Source organism: Rutilus rutilus (assembly GCF_951802725.1).
Source record: "Rutilus rutilus genome assembly, chromosome: 1".
Classification (NCBI taxonomy): domain Eukaryota; kingdom Metazoa; phylum Chordata; class Actinopteri; order Cypriniformes; family Leuciscidae; genus Rutilus; species Rutilus rutilus.
The window spans coordinates 29,814,692-29,830,530 of record NC_140209.1 but is presented as its reverse complement, the minus strand read 5'-3'; the positions used below and the strand labels follow the sequence as shown (position 1 = coordinate 29,830,530).

General features: G+C 38.0%; 1 protein-coding gene across 1 annotated transcript; it reads left to right on the top strand.

Annotated features, from left to right (window-relative positions):
• The first annotated feature begins 1,330 nt into the window (after positions 1-1,330).
• Positions 1,331-13,993, top strand: trap1 (TNF receptor-associated protein 1). Its single transcript, XM_084411836.1, has 18 exons — positions 1,331-1,542; positions 1,939-2,085; positions 2,368-2,450; positions 3,843-3,983; positions 5,347-5,418; positions 5,508-5,668; positions 6,253-6,362; positions 6,445-6,518; positions 6,763-6,918; positions 8,259-8,379; positions 8,477-8,546; positions 8,625-8,772; positions 8,854-9,039; positions 10,180-10,318; positions 10,502-10,587; positions 12,506-12,654; positions 13,279-13,351; positions 13,434-13,993. Exons 1-18 carry the CDS (start codon positions 1,422-1,424, stop codon positions 13,533-13,535), a joined length of 2,139 nt encoding a protein of 712 aa, XP_084267962.1. The 5' UTR covers positions 1,331-1,421; the 3' UTR covers positions 13,536-13,993.
• The last annotated feature ends 1,846 nt before the right edge of the window (positions 13,994-15,839 follow it).

Here is a 15,839-nt window from a genome sequence, read left to right as displayed (position 1 = left end):
CCACAAACAGCATTACCAGCTTCATTACTAACCAGTTTGACTTTATGTCTGTCACACGTCTACAGAAGTTCTTATTGAGAATTAACAGAGGTTTAGATGTTGATGGGTAATGATATTTTGTTTTAATCTCACCATTGCTGTGATCATTGTTTGCTTTATTTGGGCTCTTGATCCATGACTTCTTAAAGGGATACTCCACTTCTTTTTTTGGAAATAGGCTAATCAGCCTAGAAAACAATTTTACATTTTCTGTCGGTCTTAGTACACGATGTAACTACAGAAGAGTCAAGTTTTAAACAGGAAAAATATCGAAACTCTTTGGTCATTTTTTTGAGAGAGATGCTAATGGTCCTGTCCGATTCAATGATCTATGCTAAGCTATGCTAAAAGTGGTACCGCCAGACCGGGAGATCGGCTGAATGGATTCAAAAACGGTAAAACTCAACTGTTTAACTCTGGGGGAGTTGTAAAATGAGCCTATTTCCAAAAAAAGTGGAGTATCTCTTTAATGATAGTTTTCTCTGACTGCTGTAACTGTGTTTCTTAAAGCGAGCAAAAAAAAAAAAAAAAAAAAAGAGCATGAGAAAATGTGATCAGATGATAATGGCTACTTGTTGGTGATACAGATATATGGTTTGTCTTCACTTCCAGCCTGAGACGGGTGTCCTAGCGTGTGTCCTGCTAATTTCTTTTAATCAATTTGAAGGATTTTTAATAGCTATATTTACTATGTAGCAAAACTTAATGCAGATCAACAGTCAGTTTTTCATTCAAAACAGATAATTTGCTACAAGTTACATCTATTCGTTTAGTATGCAAACATTTTACATACAATTTTCGATGTAACATTTTTTTTATTGAATAAAAATATGATTAAAACAAAATGGCACAAATTCAACAGTTTTTTTCAGTAAATTATATATTACAAGATCAAACAGGTTTGTTGCATTTTGACTTCATTTTTGTTAGGGCTTCTGAGAATGTGTTGATTAATTTCTGAATATTATAAAGAGGAATCTACGGTTTTATATAAAATATTTTGCCAATGGTAGAATGTAATTAATTACATAAAACCATAGACTGTATGAATAAAACACAAATGTATTTGACTCTACCATGTATTATATCTTTCTGTAAAGCTGCTTTGTATTGTGAAAAGCGCTATACAAATAAATTTGAATTGAATTGAATTGAATATCTACTAAGGTGAAAGTATCAGCAAACACACATTTTTCAATACTGTAATGTTCTCCAAACACCGCTCGAGAAATTTAATGTAAGGCATTTTACACAGGCATATATCGAACTACACGCAGGCGTCATCAGTGAGCGTCCGCCGGGTCCTTTCAGTCACTGTACGCCTGTCACGCCGTAGTTTCCAGTCTTCTATAGGTCAAACTACAGCAGCAGCTGAAGCAGAAATGATCCGATCATTAAGTTTACTCAGATATTCACTGAATGTCTCTCAACGAGCACATGTCAGGCTGTTATCATCCAGCAGAGGAGTCGGGAAAAGAATAGTCCCCGCGACATTCACTGGAGGTACATGTTTAATTTATTTAACATGGACGAACTGTTAAATAATATGATCAGCGAATTAGAACAGACCAGCATATTGACATATAATACCAGTTGAAGAATTATTTTAATCAAATAAACGCAGGCTTTTCAGTTAAAAGTATGTATTTATCAGATTATGTTGTCACTCATTGACAAAATGAACAAATTTATGCACAATTATTCTATTCTAATGATATTCTATATGTTTAGTAATGTGAGCTGTCTCCGTGAATAATCTCCATATTTACCTACGTATGCAGATGTAAAGACTATAGAGCACAGGCAGTGTCAATTATCAAGTCCAAACCCCTCTGAATGGTGAATAAAACATCAGGGCTGTTTAATTGTGATGACTCTGGCTCTGTTTATCTTCAACAGTTAATACTGATGGCCGACCTGCCAGACTGTGGAGCTGCAGCTGTGCCGGTGTCAGCGTGGCTCATCGCTCCTACAGCACACAACAGGCCGAGACCGCAGAGGAGGAGACGCTCCACAGCATCATCACCGACACGGAGAACGTCCAAGGTGAACTAAAGCAGCAAAGCAGCATATTAAGGGAATAGTTCACCCAAAAATGGAAACTCTGTCATCATTTACTCACCCTCATGTTGTTCCAAACCTGTATGAGTTTCTTTCTTCTGCTGAACACAAAAGAAGATATTTTGAAGATTGTCTGTAACCAAACAGTTGATGGGACTCCATAGACTTCTTTAGTATTGAAACAAATATATATATTATACTATACATAAAGTATAGCGTATGGAAATTGTAAGGATGTTCAAACTCTTGTTTCTTTGTTCAAATAAGGATCCTACTCCAAACACGAGTTCCAAGCGGAGACGAAGAAACTGCTGGATATTGTGGCCAGATCGCTGTATTCTGAGAAAGAGGTGATAAATTAACAACAACAAAAATGATGAAATGCTGTCATGTTTGAGCAATTCTCTTGAAGCATTCAAGACTGATCCTAGAGGATTGAACAATAAATTGTCCAGGCTGATTATTTGATTTCATCTGATTTGTCATCATTAAAGGGATACTCCACTTTTTTCGGAAATATGCTCATTTTACATCTCCCCCAGAGTTAAACAGATGAGTTTTACCGTTTTAGAATCCATTCAGCCGATCTCCGGGTCTGACGGTACCACTTTTAGCATAGCTTAGCATAGATCATTGATTCAGACGAGTCCAGTGTGGTGTGGCGCAATGGATAAGACACCTGCCTTTGGTGTGAGAGACCCGGGTTCGAATCCACTGTGAGACACCAATGTGTCCCTGAGCAAGACACTTAACCCCTAGTTGCTCCAGAGGCGTGCGACCTCTGACATATATAGCAATTGTAAGTCGCTTTGGATAAAAGCGTCAGCTAAATGAATAAATGTAAATGTAATGTAAATGTAAATGTAAATGTCCAGTAGCATTTCTTTCAAAATGACCAAAGAGTTTCAATATTTTTCCTATTTAAAACTTGACTCTTCTGTAGTTAAACCGTGTACTAAGATCGACGGAAAATGAAAAGTTGCAGCGCCTGAAAATAGGTCTAATAGGTTAGACAAACTTAGTCCCGGTCACGTTGGAAGAAGTTACCGAGCTGGGGACTATTTTCAGGCGCTGCGTCATATCATTACGCCTGCTGCACTCATGGTACAGCCGCACAGTTCCTTGATTATTACGCCGGAATGAGAGTAGTTCCTAGTCATATAGGCTTAGAAAATCGCAACTTTTCATTTTCCGTCGATCTTAGTACACGGTTTAACTACAGAAGAGTCAAGTTTTAAATAGGAAAAATATTGAAACTCTTTGGTCATTTTGAAAGAAATGCTACTGGACTCGTCTGAATCAATGATCTATGCTAAGCTATGCTAAAAGTGGTACCGTCAGACCAAACTCATCTGTTTAACTCTGGGGGAGATGTAAAATGAGCATATTTCCGAAAAAAGTGGAGTATCCCTTTAAAGTTGTATGTTTATAATCTGAAATATATTGGCTGTAGGCCACCATATAGATTTCATCAAATAATAAGCAAGTAATTAAATATTGAATCAGCTTGATATGGCTAAATATTGTCATTTTTGTCTTGGAGTACAAAATAAATAGTGATAAATGTGCCATTCAATTTCAAGGATTGGAACCTGATATACAACTAGAAAACCACCCCAGAAATATCTATACATTATTTTATTTTTTTAAATTGATAGTAATCATAAATGAATAGAAAAGTGATGTAAATGCATTGATGCACGTGTGCCGGAACTCCATCTAACGGCCAGTGACTCTGTCAGGTGTTCATCAGAGAGCTGATCTCAAACGGCAGTGATGCGCTGGAGAAACTGCGGCACAAGATGATGACGTCAGGAGGAGAGACCGCAGACATGGAGATCCACCTGCAGACGGATGCAGCCAAACGCACCTTCACCATACAGGTACCTCCAACCCCTGCAACTCAGCCGGGGGTCAGAATCAGATTAAACAGCTGGTACTGCTCCTTCATATTCCTTTACCCATCACTTTATTAAAACACTCGAGACCAATAGCGTTTTAAGGGAAGATGAAGAACAGCTTTTCTTTTACCAATTTGTGTAATTGCCAATTTTCAATTTATTTCAACTAAAGCCACACAATTAATCGTTAAAAGATCGCAATCTCGATTCAGACACCCACACAATGTTATTCCTAAATGACAGCGATTCGGCTCTAAGTACGATCACAGTGAACATTCAAATCTGCCGCTGACCCAGAGAGAGAGAGAGAGCAGTTGTCATGTATAGTGTGAAACAGCTTCACAAACACTCATCATCCACACAGTCTCATTATTTCTGTCCAACAAATTCATATTATCACAGAAGTACTGGGATAAAATTGTATAGTTCAGATCAGATATAAACACTGATGTCTACGGAAGCAATCTTTTGAAAGTAACTTGACGCTTCAAATACAGATTGTATCGATTACATTGTTAGGCCAGTAGATGGAGACAAATTAATGTTAAAAAATGTATTTGTCATTGAATCATTCATTCAAGAGATTCGTTCAGAAACACTGATTCATAAAGTAATGAAAAAAGTGTTTATGAGTGAGTCATTGATTCAAAACGATTTAAAAAAAAAAGAATTAATTCAAATTAATTAAATGTTTTAAAATAGACTGCAGTAATTCATATTTTGACAGAATCTTTAATATTTTGACAGAATCTTTAATAAATTCCATGTTATTTTGTTTAGTTGTCTTTTCAGATTCGTGGGGAAATTGTGAATTGTGATGTGAAAGTCTCATTTTGTACATGTACTTATTTTTTTATTAAATTGTTTTTTTTTATTGTCTAAGTTTGTTTTTATTGTTGTACTTATGATATTATGTTGTTAAATGTTTAATATGTATCTGCCATGTAACGGTGATGCCGATATCGCAATAAACTCAAATACTACTACTAATACAATCAACATCTACATAACTTTCCAGTGCATATGTTTTTATTTATTTATTTTTTATCTTTTAATGGCAAACAGTGTTTTGTTTTAAGTAAACCTCTAACACTTAACATCAGTGAACAAAACCATCATTCATTTTCACATTACACTTTAATCGCGACAGTCGTGTTGGATTTAGTTAAATTTTGTGCCCCCGTGTCTTGAATTTTGCCCCAAGACCTCATTCATTTCCATAATCTGCACTGATCTTATACATGGCCTCTCTGCAGTTTCACTGAAGGAAATCCGTTGTAGCAGCGGATCCCTTTAATCGATGTGTAGAATGCATTGATCAACATGTTTATGCTCTGATTTGTAGGACACAGGTGTTGGGATGAACAAAGAGGAGCTGGTTGCTAACCTGGGCACCATCGCTCGATCTGGATCAAAGGTGCGTCTCACTGAACTCCTCCAAAGTCTGCTACTCCTCATTCTGACAGTGGTTTTGATTTCACGCTCCTCTTGTTCGTCCTCCTGCAGGCTTTTCTGGATGCTCTTCAGAGTCAAGCCGAGGCCAGCAGCTCCATCATTGGTCAGTTCGGCGTGGGCTTTTACTCCGCCTTCATGGTGGCTGATAAGGTGGACGTTTATTCTCAGGCAGCAGAACCAGACGCTCCTGGATACAAGTGGTCCTCAGACGGGTGAGACACATCAGAAGAGAGATGGATTTAATAACACTAAAAAGAATGTTTTTTATTACGGCTGCTCGATTATGGCAAAAACCATAATTACAATTATTTAACACTATTAGTAGTGGGCGATATGACCACAATCTTAAAGGGTTAGTTCACCCAAAAATGAAAATTCTGTCAGTAATCTCTCGCCCTCATGTTGTTCCAACCCTGTAAGACTTTCGTTCATCTTCGGAACACAAATTAAGATATTTTTGATGAAATCTGAGAGCTGTCTCCCTCCTCCATAGGCTTCTATGTTATTGAAACTTGCCGGCCCAGAAAAGTAAGTAAAGACGATGTTTAAAATAGTCCAGGTGACTACAGTGGCTCAACCATAAGTTTATCAAGCGACGAGAACACTTTTTGTGCGCAAAAAAAAAGACTTTATTCAACTATTCATTTTCTTCTGTGTGGGCCTCTGACGTGAGTTCACGAGAGCGCCACGACGCATGCGCGAGAACTGAGAAGATGACGCAGGCATCTGAGGTTAACGTTTGAATAAAATGAATCACATTTTTGTGTTTTCCTGACTGGGTTATGTGTGTCTGCAGCTCTGGAGTGTTTGAGATCGCAGAAGCCTCAGGTGTGCGTCAGGGGACGAAGATCGTGCTCCACCTCAAGGACGACTGCAAGGAGTTTTCATCAGAAGATCGTGTTAAAGGTCTGCAAACCACGAACAATGACATAAAACGTGACGTGCTTTGAGAAGAAACTCATGTGAGTGACTTTGGTCTGTTTTGCAGAGGTTGTGACTAAGTACAGCAACTTTGTCAGTTTTCCCATCTTCCTGAACGGACGTCGGCTGAACACCCTGCAGGTGTGTGAAGTCTGCTGATCGATGACCTTTGACCCCCCCCCGTGGCTGTGATCCTGAGTCCTGACCTCTCTCCCTTTCTCTTTCTCTCTCTCTCTCTCTCTCTCTCTCTCTCTCTCTCTCTCTCTCTCTCTCTCTCTCTCTCTCTCTCTCTCTCTCTCTCTCTCTCTCTCTCTCTCTCTCTCTCTCTCTCTCTCTTTCTCTCTCTCTCTTCTCTCTCTCTCTCTCTCTCTCTCTCTCTCTGCAGGCGCTCTGGGTGATGGAGCCCAAAGACATCAGCGAGTGGCAGCACGAGGAGTTTTATCGCTACGTGGCTCAGTCCCACGATAAACCCCGCTACACGCTGCACTACCGCGCTGACGCCCCGCTCAATATCCGCAGCATCTTCTACGTGCCGGAGATGGTGAGTGTGAGATGACGCTTAAATCAGGCAAATGCACATGCACTGTCTTTTACACAGAATGCTTTTCTGCATTCCACTGGGCTGCTTTAATAAATGTTTTTCTGTGCATACATATGTTAGACGGATGTGTTTGACTGTTGCTCACGTCTTTCATATTTTGCATTGTTTCGTACATGACGCAGCATTCTTAAAAACACAGCAATCAAGTTAAAACAAGTTGATTAAGTTTTTTTTAAATGCGTTTTTCATTCCACTGCCCTGCGTGTCTCATTTTTAACCTCAATAACGCATTCTGTGTGAATAGCCTTTTATTCATATTCATTAAAGTAGACTTACATTATTTAATTCGAACTGATGTTACCTTTTCAATAAATATAATAAAGTTCTGCAAGCTCACTTGTCAAATATTTCTTAATATTATACAATTTTACATATTAAACATAATATATAACATAATTTAACTACAATGAAATATGCATTTAAATCACAGTTTGTACATATTGTAATTTATATGGAATTAAATTAATTTAAACTTAGCTAATTAAAAAAGGATTTACAGTTTATAATTACATAATATATATACATATATACAATACACATAATGAATTATTAAAGTTTTTTATTATTCCGCTTGTTACATAATGTAACAACTGAAATATGTATTTAAAGAACTAATTTGTGCATATTCACATGCAACTAAATTAATTTAATTAAACTTAATTTTTTTTAAATCTAATATTTACATATTTAAAAATTACATTATACATATAAAATTACTTACAAATAATTGTACTAATTTTTAATTATTTAGCCAGTTAAATAATTTAACAAATAAAATATGCATTCAAATATGCATGCAAACACTAATTTGTACATATTTTAATAAATATGCAATTAAATTCATTTAATTTAACTTTGATTACAGTATGTACATCATTTAAAATTTCATTATAGATATTATTAAAAAGGTTATTCATATTTATTTACTTAGCCTGTTACATAATTTAACAACAAAATTGTAACTCAAATATGCATTAATGACATAAGTCTTATGCAATTATGTGCATTTAATTTGTATACAAATGAAAACACATGAACAGTTTTAATATTATATAATTTTTTTTCAGTTATACACTTTTAGTATTCAGCCGTATATCGGTGTATCTCACAAATCACTCTTCTTTCTTCTTACAAAATAAAATAATGAATCCAAATGAATATTTCATGTCTATGTAATTGGTAATCAGCCATATAATAAATCCTAATGATTCTTTGTATTGTTTCGATGACTGCACTGACTGCATTACCGAACGTGTGTGTGTGTGTGTGTGTGTGAGCAGAAACCGTCCATGTTTGACGTGAGTCGTGAGATGGGATCGAGTGTGGCTCTGTACAGCAGGAAGATTCTGATCCAAACCAAAGCCACAGACATCCTTCCCAAGTGGCTTCGCTTCCTACGAGGTCGGATGAGCATCCGTATATCTGCATGAAACTCATTTAAATGCCAGATAAACACATTTGAACCCAATCAAGTTTTGTCTTGTGATTGCTTTTGCAGGTGTTGTGGACAGTGAAGATATTCCTCTAAACCTCAGCAGAGAGCTTCTGCAGGAGAGCGCCCTGATCAGGTACAAACCCACCAGAAATATGAAATTATGCCTTCAGTATTGCGCAAATAACAAGAGTAACAACCTGTATTCTTTCAGGAAACTGCGGGATGTTTTGCAGCAGCGTGTCATTCGGTTTCTGTTGGACCAGAGCAAGAAGGATCCAGAGAAATACGCTCGCTTCTTTGACGACTACGGGCTGTTTATGCGCGAGGGCATCGTGACCACAGCGGAGCAGAGCGTCAAGGTGCGGGACGCCTCCATTACCCTTCATAATCTGCCCGTTCCTCTCTGATTGTTTCTAAATGGATGATTCATGTGTTCTCAGGAGGACATTGCCAAGCTGTTGCGCTTCGAGTCGTCAGCGCTTCCCGCGGGACAGCAGACCAGTCTGATGGATTACGCCTCTCGGATGAAGGCGGGAACGAGGAACATTTACTATCTGTGCGCACCCAACCGCCACCTGGCCGAACACTCGCCGTACTTCGAGGCCATGAAGCAGAAAGATATGGAGGTGAGACGAGAGACGGACAGGTCTACGGTTAACCAACACTGTCATATTCAACTACTAATGGCCAATGAGACTAGAGGTTAATCCAAAGGCGATGCAGTGCATTGGATAGATTTGCTGGAAACAATTGATAACTGAATTGCAATTAAAAATGTGCTCAAACCATATAGGCCCGGTTTCACAGACAAGGCTAAGACTAAGCCAGGATTAGGCTGTAGTTTAATTAGGAGATTTAAGTAGCTTTTATAAACCTGCCTTACTGGTGTGCATCTTGAGACAAAACAATGGCAAACCAGGGGGAAATGTGCAATATGCATCGACAAGGATGTTGGTCGATTTTGAAATGAACACAAGGGGGCGCAAAGACTTCTGTAAATCTCAAAATGGCCAAACATATAATCGTCAGCAACTAAAGAAGCTTTGAGATGGCATTTTAAACATATCTTATCTATGATCAAAGCATGACATGAAGTATTCTATTTAATTTTCTTGTGATTTTGACTTAAAAAAAGTTTCTTGGGATTGCATATTTACTCTTAAGTCCCATTTAAAATGTGCTTAATTGTAAATGCTTAACCAATTGCATGTTATTTAATATAAATATACAAAATGCAAATTTAATAATATAATATTAATTAACATATAAATATAGAGTTATAAAGCCATACATTATTATTTGAAGCCTGTCTGTTATTTTGCACCACAGGGTAAACACAAACAAACAAGGTCAGATCAGAAAAATATCTTTCCTTATTATAAAATGTATTAACTTTTATTAAGACAGAATTCCTGTTCTTAATTTATATAAAATAACTAGCATTGTACATTTTGGGATTTTAATCTTTAGCCTTAAAAACATCTCCAAATAAAAAATATTTATTTATATTTATTATTATTATTGATTTATTCTGTTAATCATTTTATATTTTAGGATTTTTATTTGGTGCTTTTCTTTATTTAACTGGTTAAACACTGACAGTTAAGTTTATGGGATGTCTAATAGGTCAAAAAATGAGGTTGAGATCATGCTGAAATTGAATTGAGATCATAAAGACAATGTCATGTGGAGATGATGATGAAAATGAAGTAGCGATAGGCATAGGAAAAGCCGTGGCTGTGTTTGAGGATCTGCTCTTCCTGCAGGTCTTGTTCTGCTTCGAGCAGTTTGATGAGCTCACGCTTCTTCACCTCAGAGAGTTCGACAGGAAGAAGCTCATCTCAGCCGAGACAGACATTGTTGTTGACCATTACAAGGAGGAGAAGTTTCAGGACAGCAAACCAGGTAAGACTAAATAGATGACAAATTACATTTGCCAAGTCTGAATTGCTCATCATTTGTGAATAACTATATATTTGAATTATATATACATCATTGATCTAACCATTTTGTAAAATCACTTTAATGCGATTTAAGCATTTGGGTGAGTAAATGAAAAGTCACTGGTGACGTGTTTGTCCCGTGCAGCATCAGAGCGCTTGACCGATCAGCATTCAGAAGATCTGATGGCCTGGATGAGGAACTCGCTCGGACCGAGAGTCACCAACATCAAGGTGAGTCACTTTTCACAAACATGACCTTCTTGTTTATTTCAAAGCACCCATCAAACGGTTAATTTGCATACAAATTAAACACATTTACAGTTTTAATTTTATATACAATTTACATACACTCTGAGCCAAAACATTATGAGCAGTCACAGATAGTGTTGTCAAAAGCACCGACTTCTGTACCAAGTCGGGACTGAAATGTAAAAAATGTGACGATAGCAGCATTTCCCTCTAGCGTTTTGAGAGCGTTTGAAAGCGGCGTATATCAGTGGATCCCTAATATATCCGCTCATAGACACTGCTTTCAAACACTCCCGTGTGTATCTGTGTAAGCGATGTCTACTTACAACATATTTGAAGTGTTGATCATTGTAGCCAATCACTGACATATATGTTGAGCGCTTCAACACAATGACCAATCAGAGGTGTTCAATTAAGAATCCGTTCAACAGCGCTCAAAATGCTAGAGGGAAATGCTGGTATCGTCACATTTAAAAAAAAAATCAGTACTGAAGTCGGTACTTTTTGACAACTCTAGTCACAGGTGAAGTGATATCGTTGATCATCTCCTCACAAGGACACACATTAAAGTCTGGTTAGATTAGATAGGAAGCAGACAATCAGTTATTGTGCTCTACATGTTAAATGCGGTAGAAATGAGCAGGAATAAAGATCTGAGCAACTTTGAAAAGGGCCAAATGGTTATGACAAGGCCACTGGGTCAGAGTATCTCTGAAACGATAAGGCTTGGTGCTGAGGATTCACCAACAGTGTCAGAGGAGGAGCAAACCACACACCAGTGACAAGACTCATCATGCATGAGGGCAGCAAAGGCAATCCCGTCTGGTCCGAGCCAACAGAAGGTCTACTGGGGCAGTAAAACATTTTAATGATAATAATAGGAGGAATGTGTCACAGTCCAATCAGAGTGCCTATGATGACCCTTGTCCACCATCGAAAGCTCCTACAATGGGCAGGCGAGCGTTGTAATAAACCTCGGAGCAGAGGAAGAAGATCACCTGGTCCGATGAGTCCTGTTTTCTTTTACATCACGTGGATGGCCAAATACATGTGCGCTGTTTACCTGGGGAAGTGATGTCACCAGGATACACTGTGTGATGACGACAAGCGGGTGGGAAACGTTCTGCTGGGAAACCATGGGTCTGACCATTCATGTGGACGTCAGTTTGACACCTGCAACCTACCTGAACATTTGCAGACCAGGAGCACCTCTTCATGACACCGGTGTTCCCTGGTGGAAGTGTCTCTTTCAACAGGATAATGCACTCGCACTGCAGACATTGATCGGGAATGGTTTGAGGAACATGATGAAGAGCTCAAGGTGTTGCCCTGGCCTCCAGATCTCAGTTCAATTGAGCATCTATGAGATGTGCTGGACCAACAAGTTCAATGCACCTCACAGCCTACAGGACTTGAAGGATCTACTGCTAATGTCTTGGCGCCGGAGACCAGTCTAGTGGAGTCCATGCCTGATTTTCAAATAATAATTTCAACACAAACCCAATATTCCATGTCTTTATTTGTTTAGTAGTCAGTCATGAAATAAATCCTAATCATTCTTTGTATTACAATGATAACCTGCTTAATTTAAGGCGTTATTTTGTTGTTAAATTATGTAACAGACTAATTTAAAGTCAGCATAGAGCAGAAGTTGTGATAGATATATGTCACAATAGGGAAGAAAAGACTGAGTGAAATGTCTTCTCGGAAAATAAAAAGTAGGGCGGGGCTTGATTTTGTCCATCAGGAATTGATTGGATCGTTGTCGTCTTAATGCTCAATCATTAACATGTGCACCAAATCATTCATCATTTTCTTCATGCACATAGATTTTCTCTTGCGAATGCATGGATACCTGACATCTGTGATCATCACCATTCATTGACCGTTGCTTCCGTAGGTGACGCCGCGTCTGGACACACACCCCGCCATGATCACAGTGCTGGAGATGGGAGCCGCGCGTCACTTCCTGCGCACGCAACAGCAGCTCGCCCGCAGCTCAGAGGAGAGAGCTCAGATCCTGCAGCCCACGCTGGAGATCAACACTGGGTACCAGCGCACACACACACACACAAACACACAGTATCTGACAGTTAGGACAATCCCTAGTGATTTACTACAGATGCAGAGAAACTGCTTTATTGTTGATGTGTATTCAAAATAGCGTGGCAGATGAGTAACGTCTGTCTGCAGAATGTTTTCAGCAAGAGTACACTGGAAAACATGATTTTCTTATTCAGGATTTGTCTTCGGTACCATTACAAATATCTAAACATTCTTAAATCAAGACAAATTATCTAGTGTAAAACTGATAAAAATTTAGTTTAATGCTTAAAACAAGGAAAAAAGTATTCTAGTGGTAAAATCTTGCTTTCCCTTTTAATTAACTATCTTTTTCTGACCCCACTGGCAGATGTTTGTTCATATTTTAAGCACATACATACTTATTTTGAATGATTTTGTTCAGAAAACAGAAAAAATCTGATTTTTGCTTCACATGTTAATGCATCTTGATTTATTGTTAGGTATTTGTATTGGAAAACAAGACAAAAATACGGCGTATGAAAGTAATTTTGCCAGTGTATCTAGGAGTGTGACCACTAAAGTGAAGTATATTGTGCTTGCATAAATAGAAATGCTGTTGTTTCTCTAATGTCAAGCGGTTGTTTTCAGGCATGATCTGATCAAGAAGCTTCATGCACTGAAGGACTCAAACCCTGAGCTGGCACAGCTTCTCCTTGAACAGGTGAAGAACGTTTACCACAATACACCATTCTCTCACCTATTTATAATTTAAAACTAAATGGCTTTTTTTTTTTACGCACCAGATATATGACAACGCCATGATCACCGCTGGGCTGAACGACGACCCTCGTCCGATGATCTCCCGACTGAATCAGCTTCTCACTCAAGCGCTGGAGAAACACTGATGTGTTCAGCCCGACGGACTTGTTTTGCCATCATTAGAGCCGTGTGTTGATGCACAAAGACTGCGTCATGATCGCACACTAAACACAAGCAAACGTTGTTTATAAGACGACTTGAGAATATTTGTGCAGGTGTGACATTGTCGTTTATGTGGAAGTCGTGTTTTACAGCTGATAAGACTGAGATTTGACTGTCCAGCCAACAATTGTCTGATTGGAGAAAAAGAAAACCAACAATTCAGTGTTTTGTGACCGCCAGAGCTGCACTCCCTGAATTTACCTGGAAACACGCAAGAAAAATAGCCATAGCAAGATGAAGATAAAAGTGGAGCATTGTCTTATTTGTCGTACCTTTTTTGCTGTAAAATTATTATGGCTCATTATATTAGCTGCTTTTCCATGTGTAAATTGTGATTAGAGTGATGAAAATATGAAATAAAACATGAAATGTCTTAAATGTATTTCACAAATTTTAACTCTAGTTTGAATACTTTCCTAACTGTAACATTTACAAGACCCCTGTAATAGAACATTTCTATGGATGGTAATGCTTTTATGATTAATGTCTTGAGAAATGGCATAGATTAGGCTATTCATAAACTGTATTCCTGTGCTCACTAAACAGCTCACCAGAAATTGTACAATTTTGTAAACTGGAATGAAAATACCATCTCTCGCTGATGTGATCATATTTAACTCTTAGAAATTGTATAGAAACCCAGTGCGCTCCGAAATGGTGACTTGCGTCACAAGGGCTTTAAACTGCAGTTTCATCCTTCAGACACCAGGAGGCGCAGTGACGCCAGTGATGAGTGTATACTGGGATCGCCCTGTTACTCACGCATTTACAGTTGATCATGCAGATTTTAGTTATTACTGTTAATAATCTGCTGAAATGGTGTAGTGTCTGGTGTTAAATTTATGTTTTCAGACAATTCAGAAAAAAATATCACCAAAGTACAGGCTGTTTTTAACCCAACAATATTTAACATCACAGTCACTATTAAAAGTGAATGTTTGGACGTTTTTAAACAATGCCATCACTTTTTAAATGCTCCCGTAGTAGCACGAGTCACGTACGAAACGTACACACATTCGTTCAATTAATTTCAGCTCATAATGCTGCGTGCATAATAAAAATAATGAGAATGCTGTTTCAGCTCTAGATGCAGTCTATTCAACCAATCGCTATTATAAACCACTACTTGCATGGATTAGCTAGCCTATATAAAAAGACTTTTACGTGCAAGACTCAACTGAACGGCGCTGCTGCCCGTTCCCACAGAAAGCGTTCTTGCGTTTAAAACCGCGAGAAGCAACGCTGAGGAAATGAAGAACGCTAGCTGGGTCTCCAAGCGCGTTTTTAAACGTTTAACTTGGAAAGAAAGAAAAAAGCTTTAAAAGCAGCCTTTTGCAGCAAGACTGTCTTCAATATTGCTCATGTTTGCGTTCTAAGAACAAATAGAACGTAGCGCAACTGGAACGCTAAACACGTTCTGTAAATCTGACCTATATGTGCTCAGGATGACATCAGTAGTTAAAACTGATGTTTATGATTACGAACATAAGAAGCATGTTGAGAGAGATGAAGAAAAACCTGTCGATATCTGCGGTTTATGTGTTTTAAACGTAGGTAACAATCATTTTGTGAGGTAGAAAATAGGAAAAGTCCTGTAAAATATACAATGGTGGCAGCACTACTTTTCAGCGCACTCTAAAATACTGTGGACACAGCGGAGTAATCTCACATCTTAAATTTTTTATTTACCTCTGGTAAATGGACCGTTTCACCGTTTGTATCGCTCCGAGGTCACGTACACACTGCAAAGTAGCGACCACCGCATTTAAATGCGAAATACAGGAGTTGCTCCGGAAATAAAGTTGACTTAAGTAGTGATAGGCCTACCTAAAACAATTTTTGACTTTTCGCAGCTGTAAAGAGACAATTTGAACTTTTTGGGAAAACTATTTTAGACCAAAGTAACTAGAAATGAGTATGAAAGGCCATTTTCATCTTAGGCTATAAGAGAAATAAAAACCATGCTTTCGTAAATTAGAATTATGACAAAAAAAGTCATAATAATGAGATAGTAATTCACAATTATGTGATCAAAAGTCAAAATTGTGACATACAAAGTCATAATTGAGATTAAAAGTAAAAAATATGACAAAATTATAAGAGGCCATTTACTGTTTTCAAGTGATAACTTTTTATGCGTTTTGGCCGTTACAAGACAACAGCGTTGAAATGCAAACCTGAAAATGCAAACATTGAAAATGGGTTTCAAAGTTAAAGTTTTTGAAAAC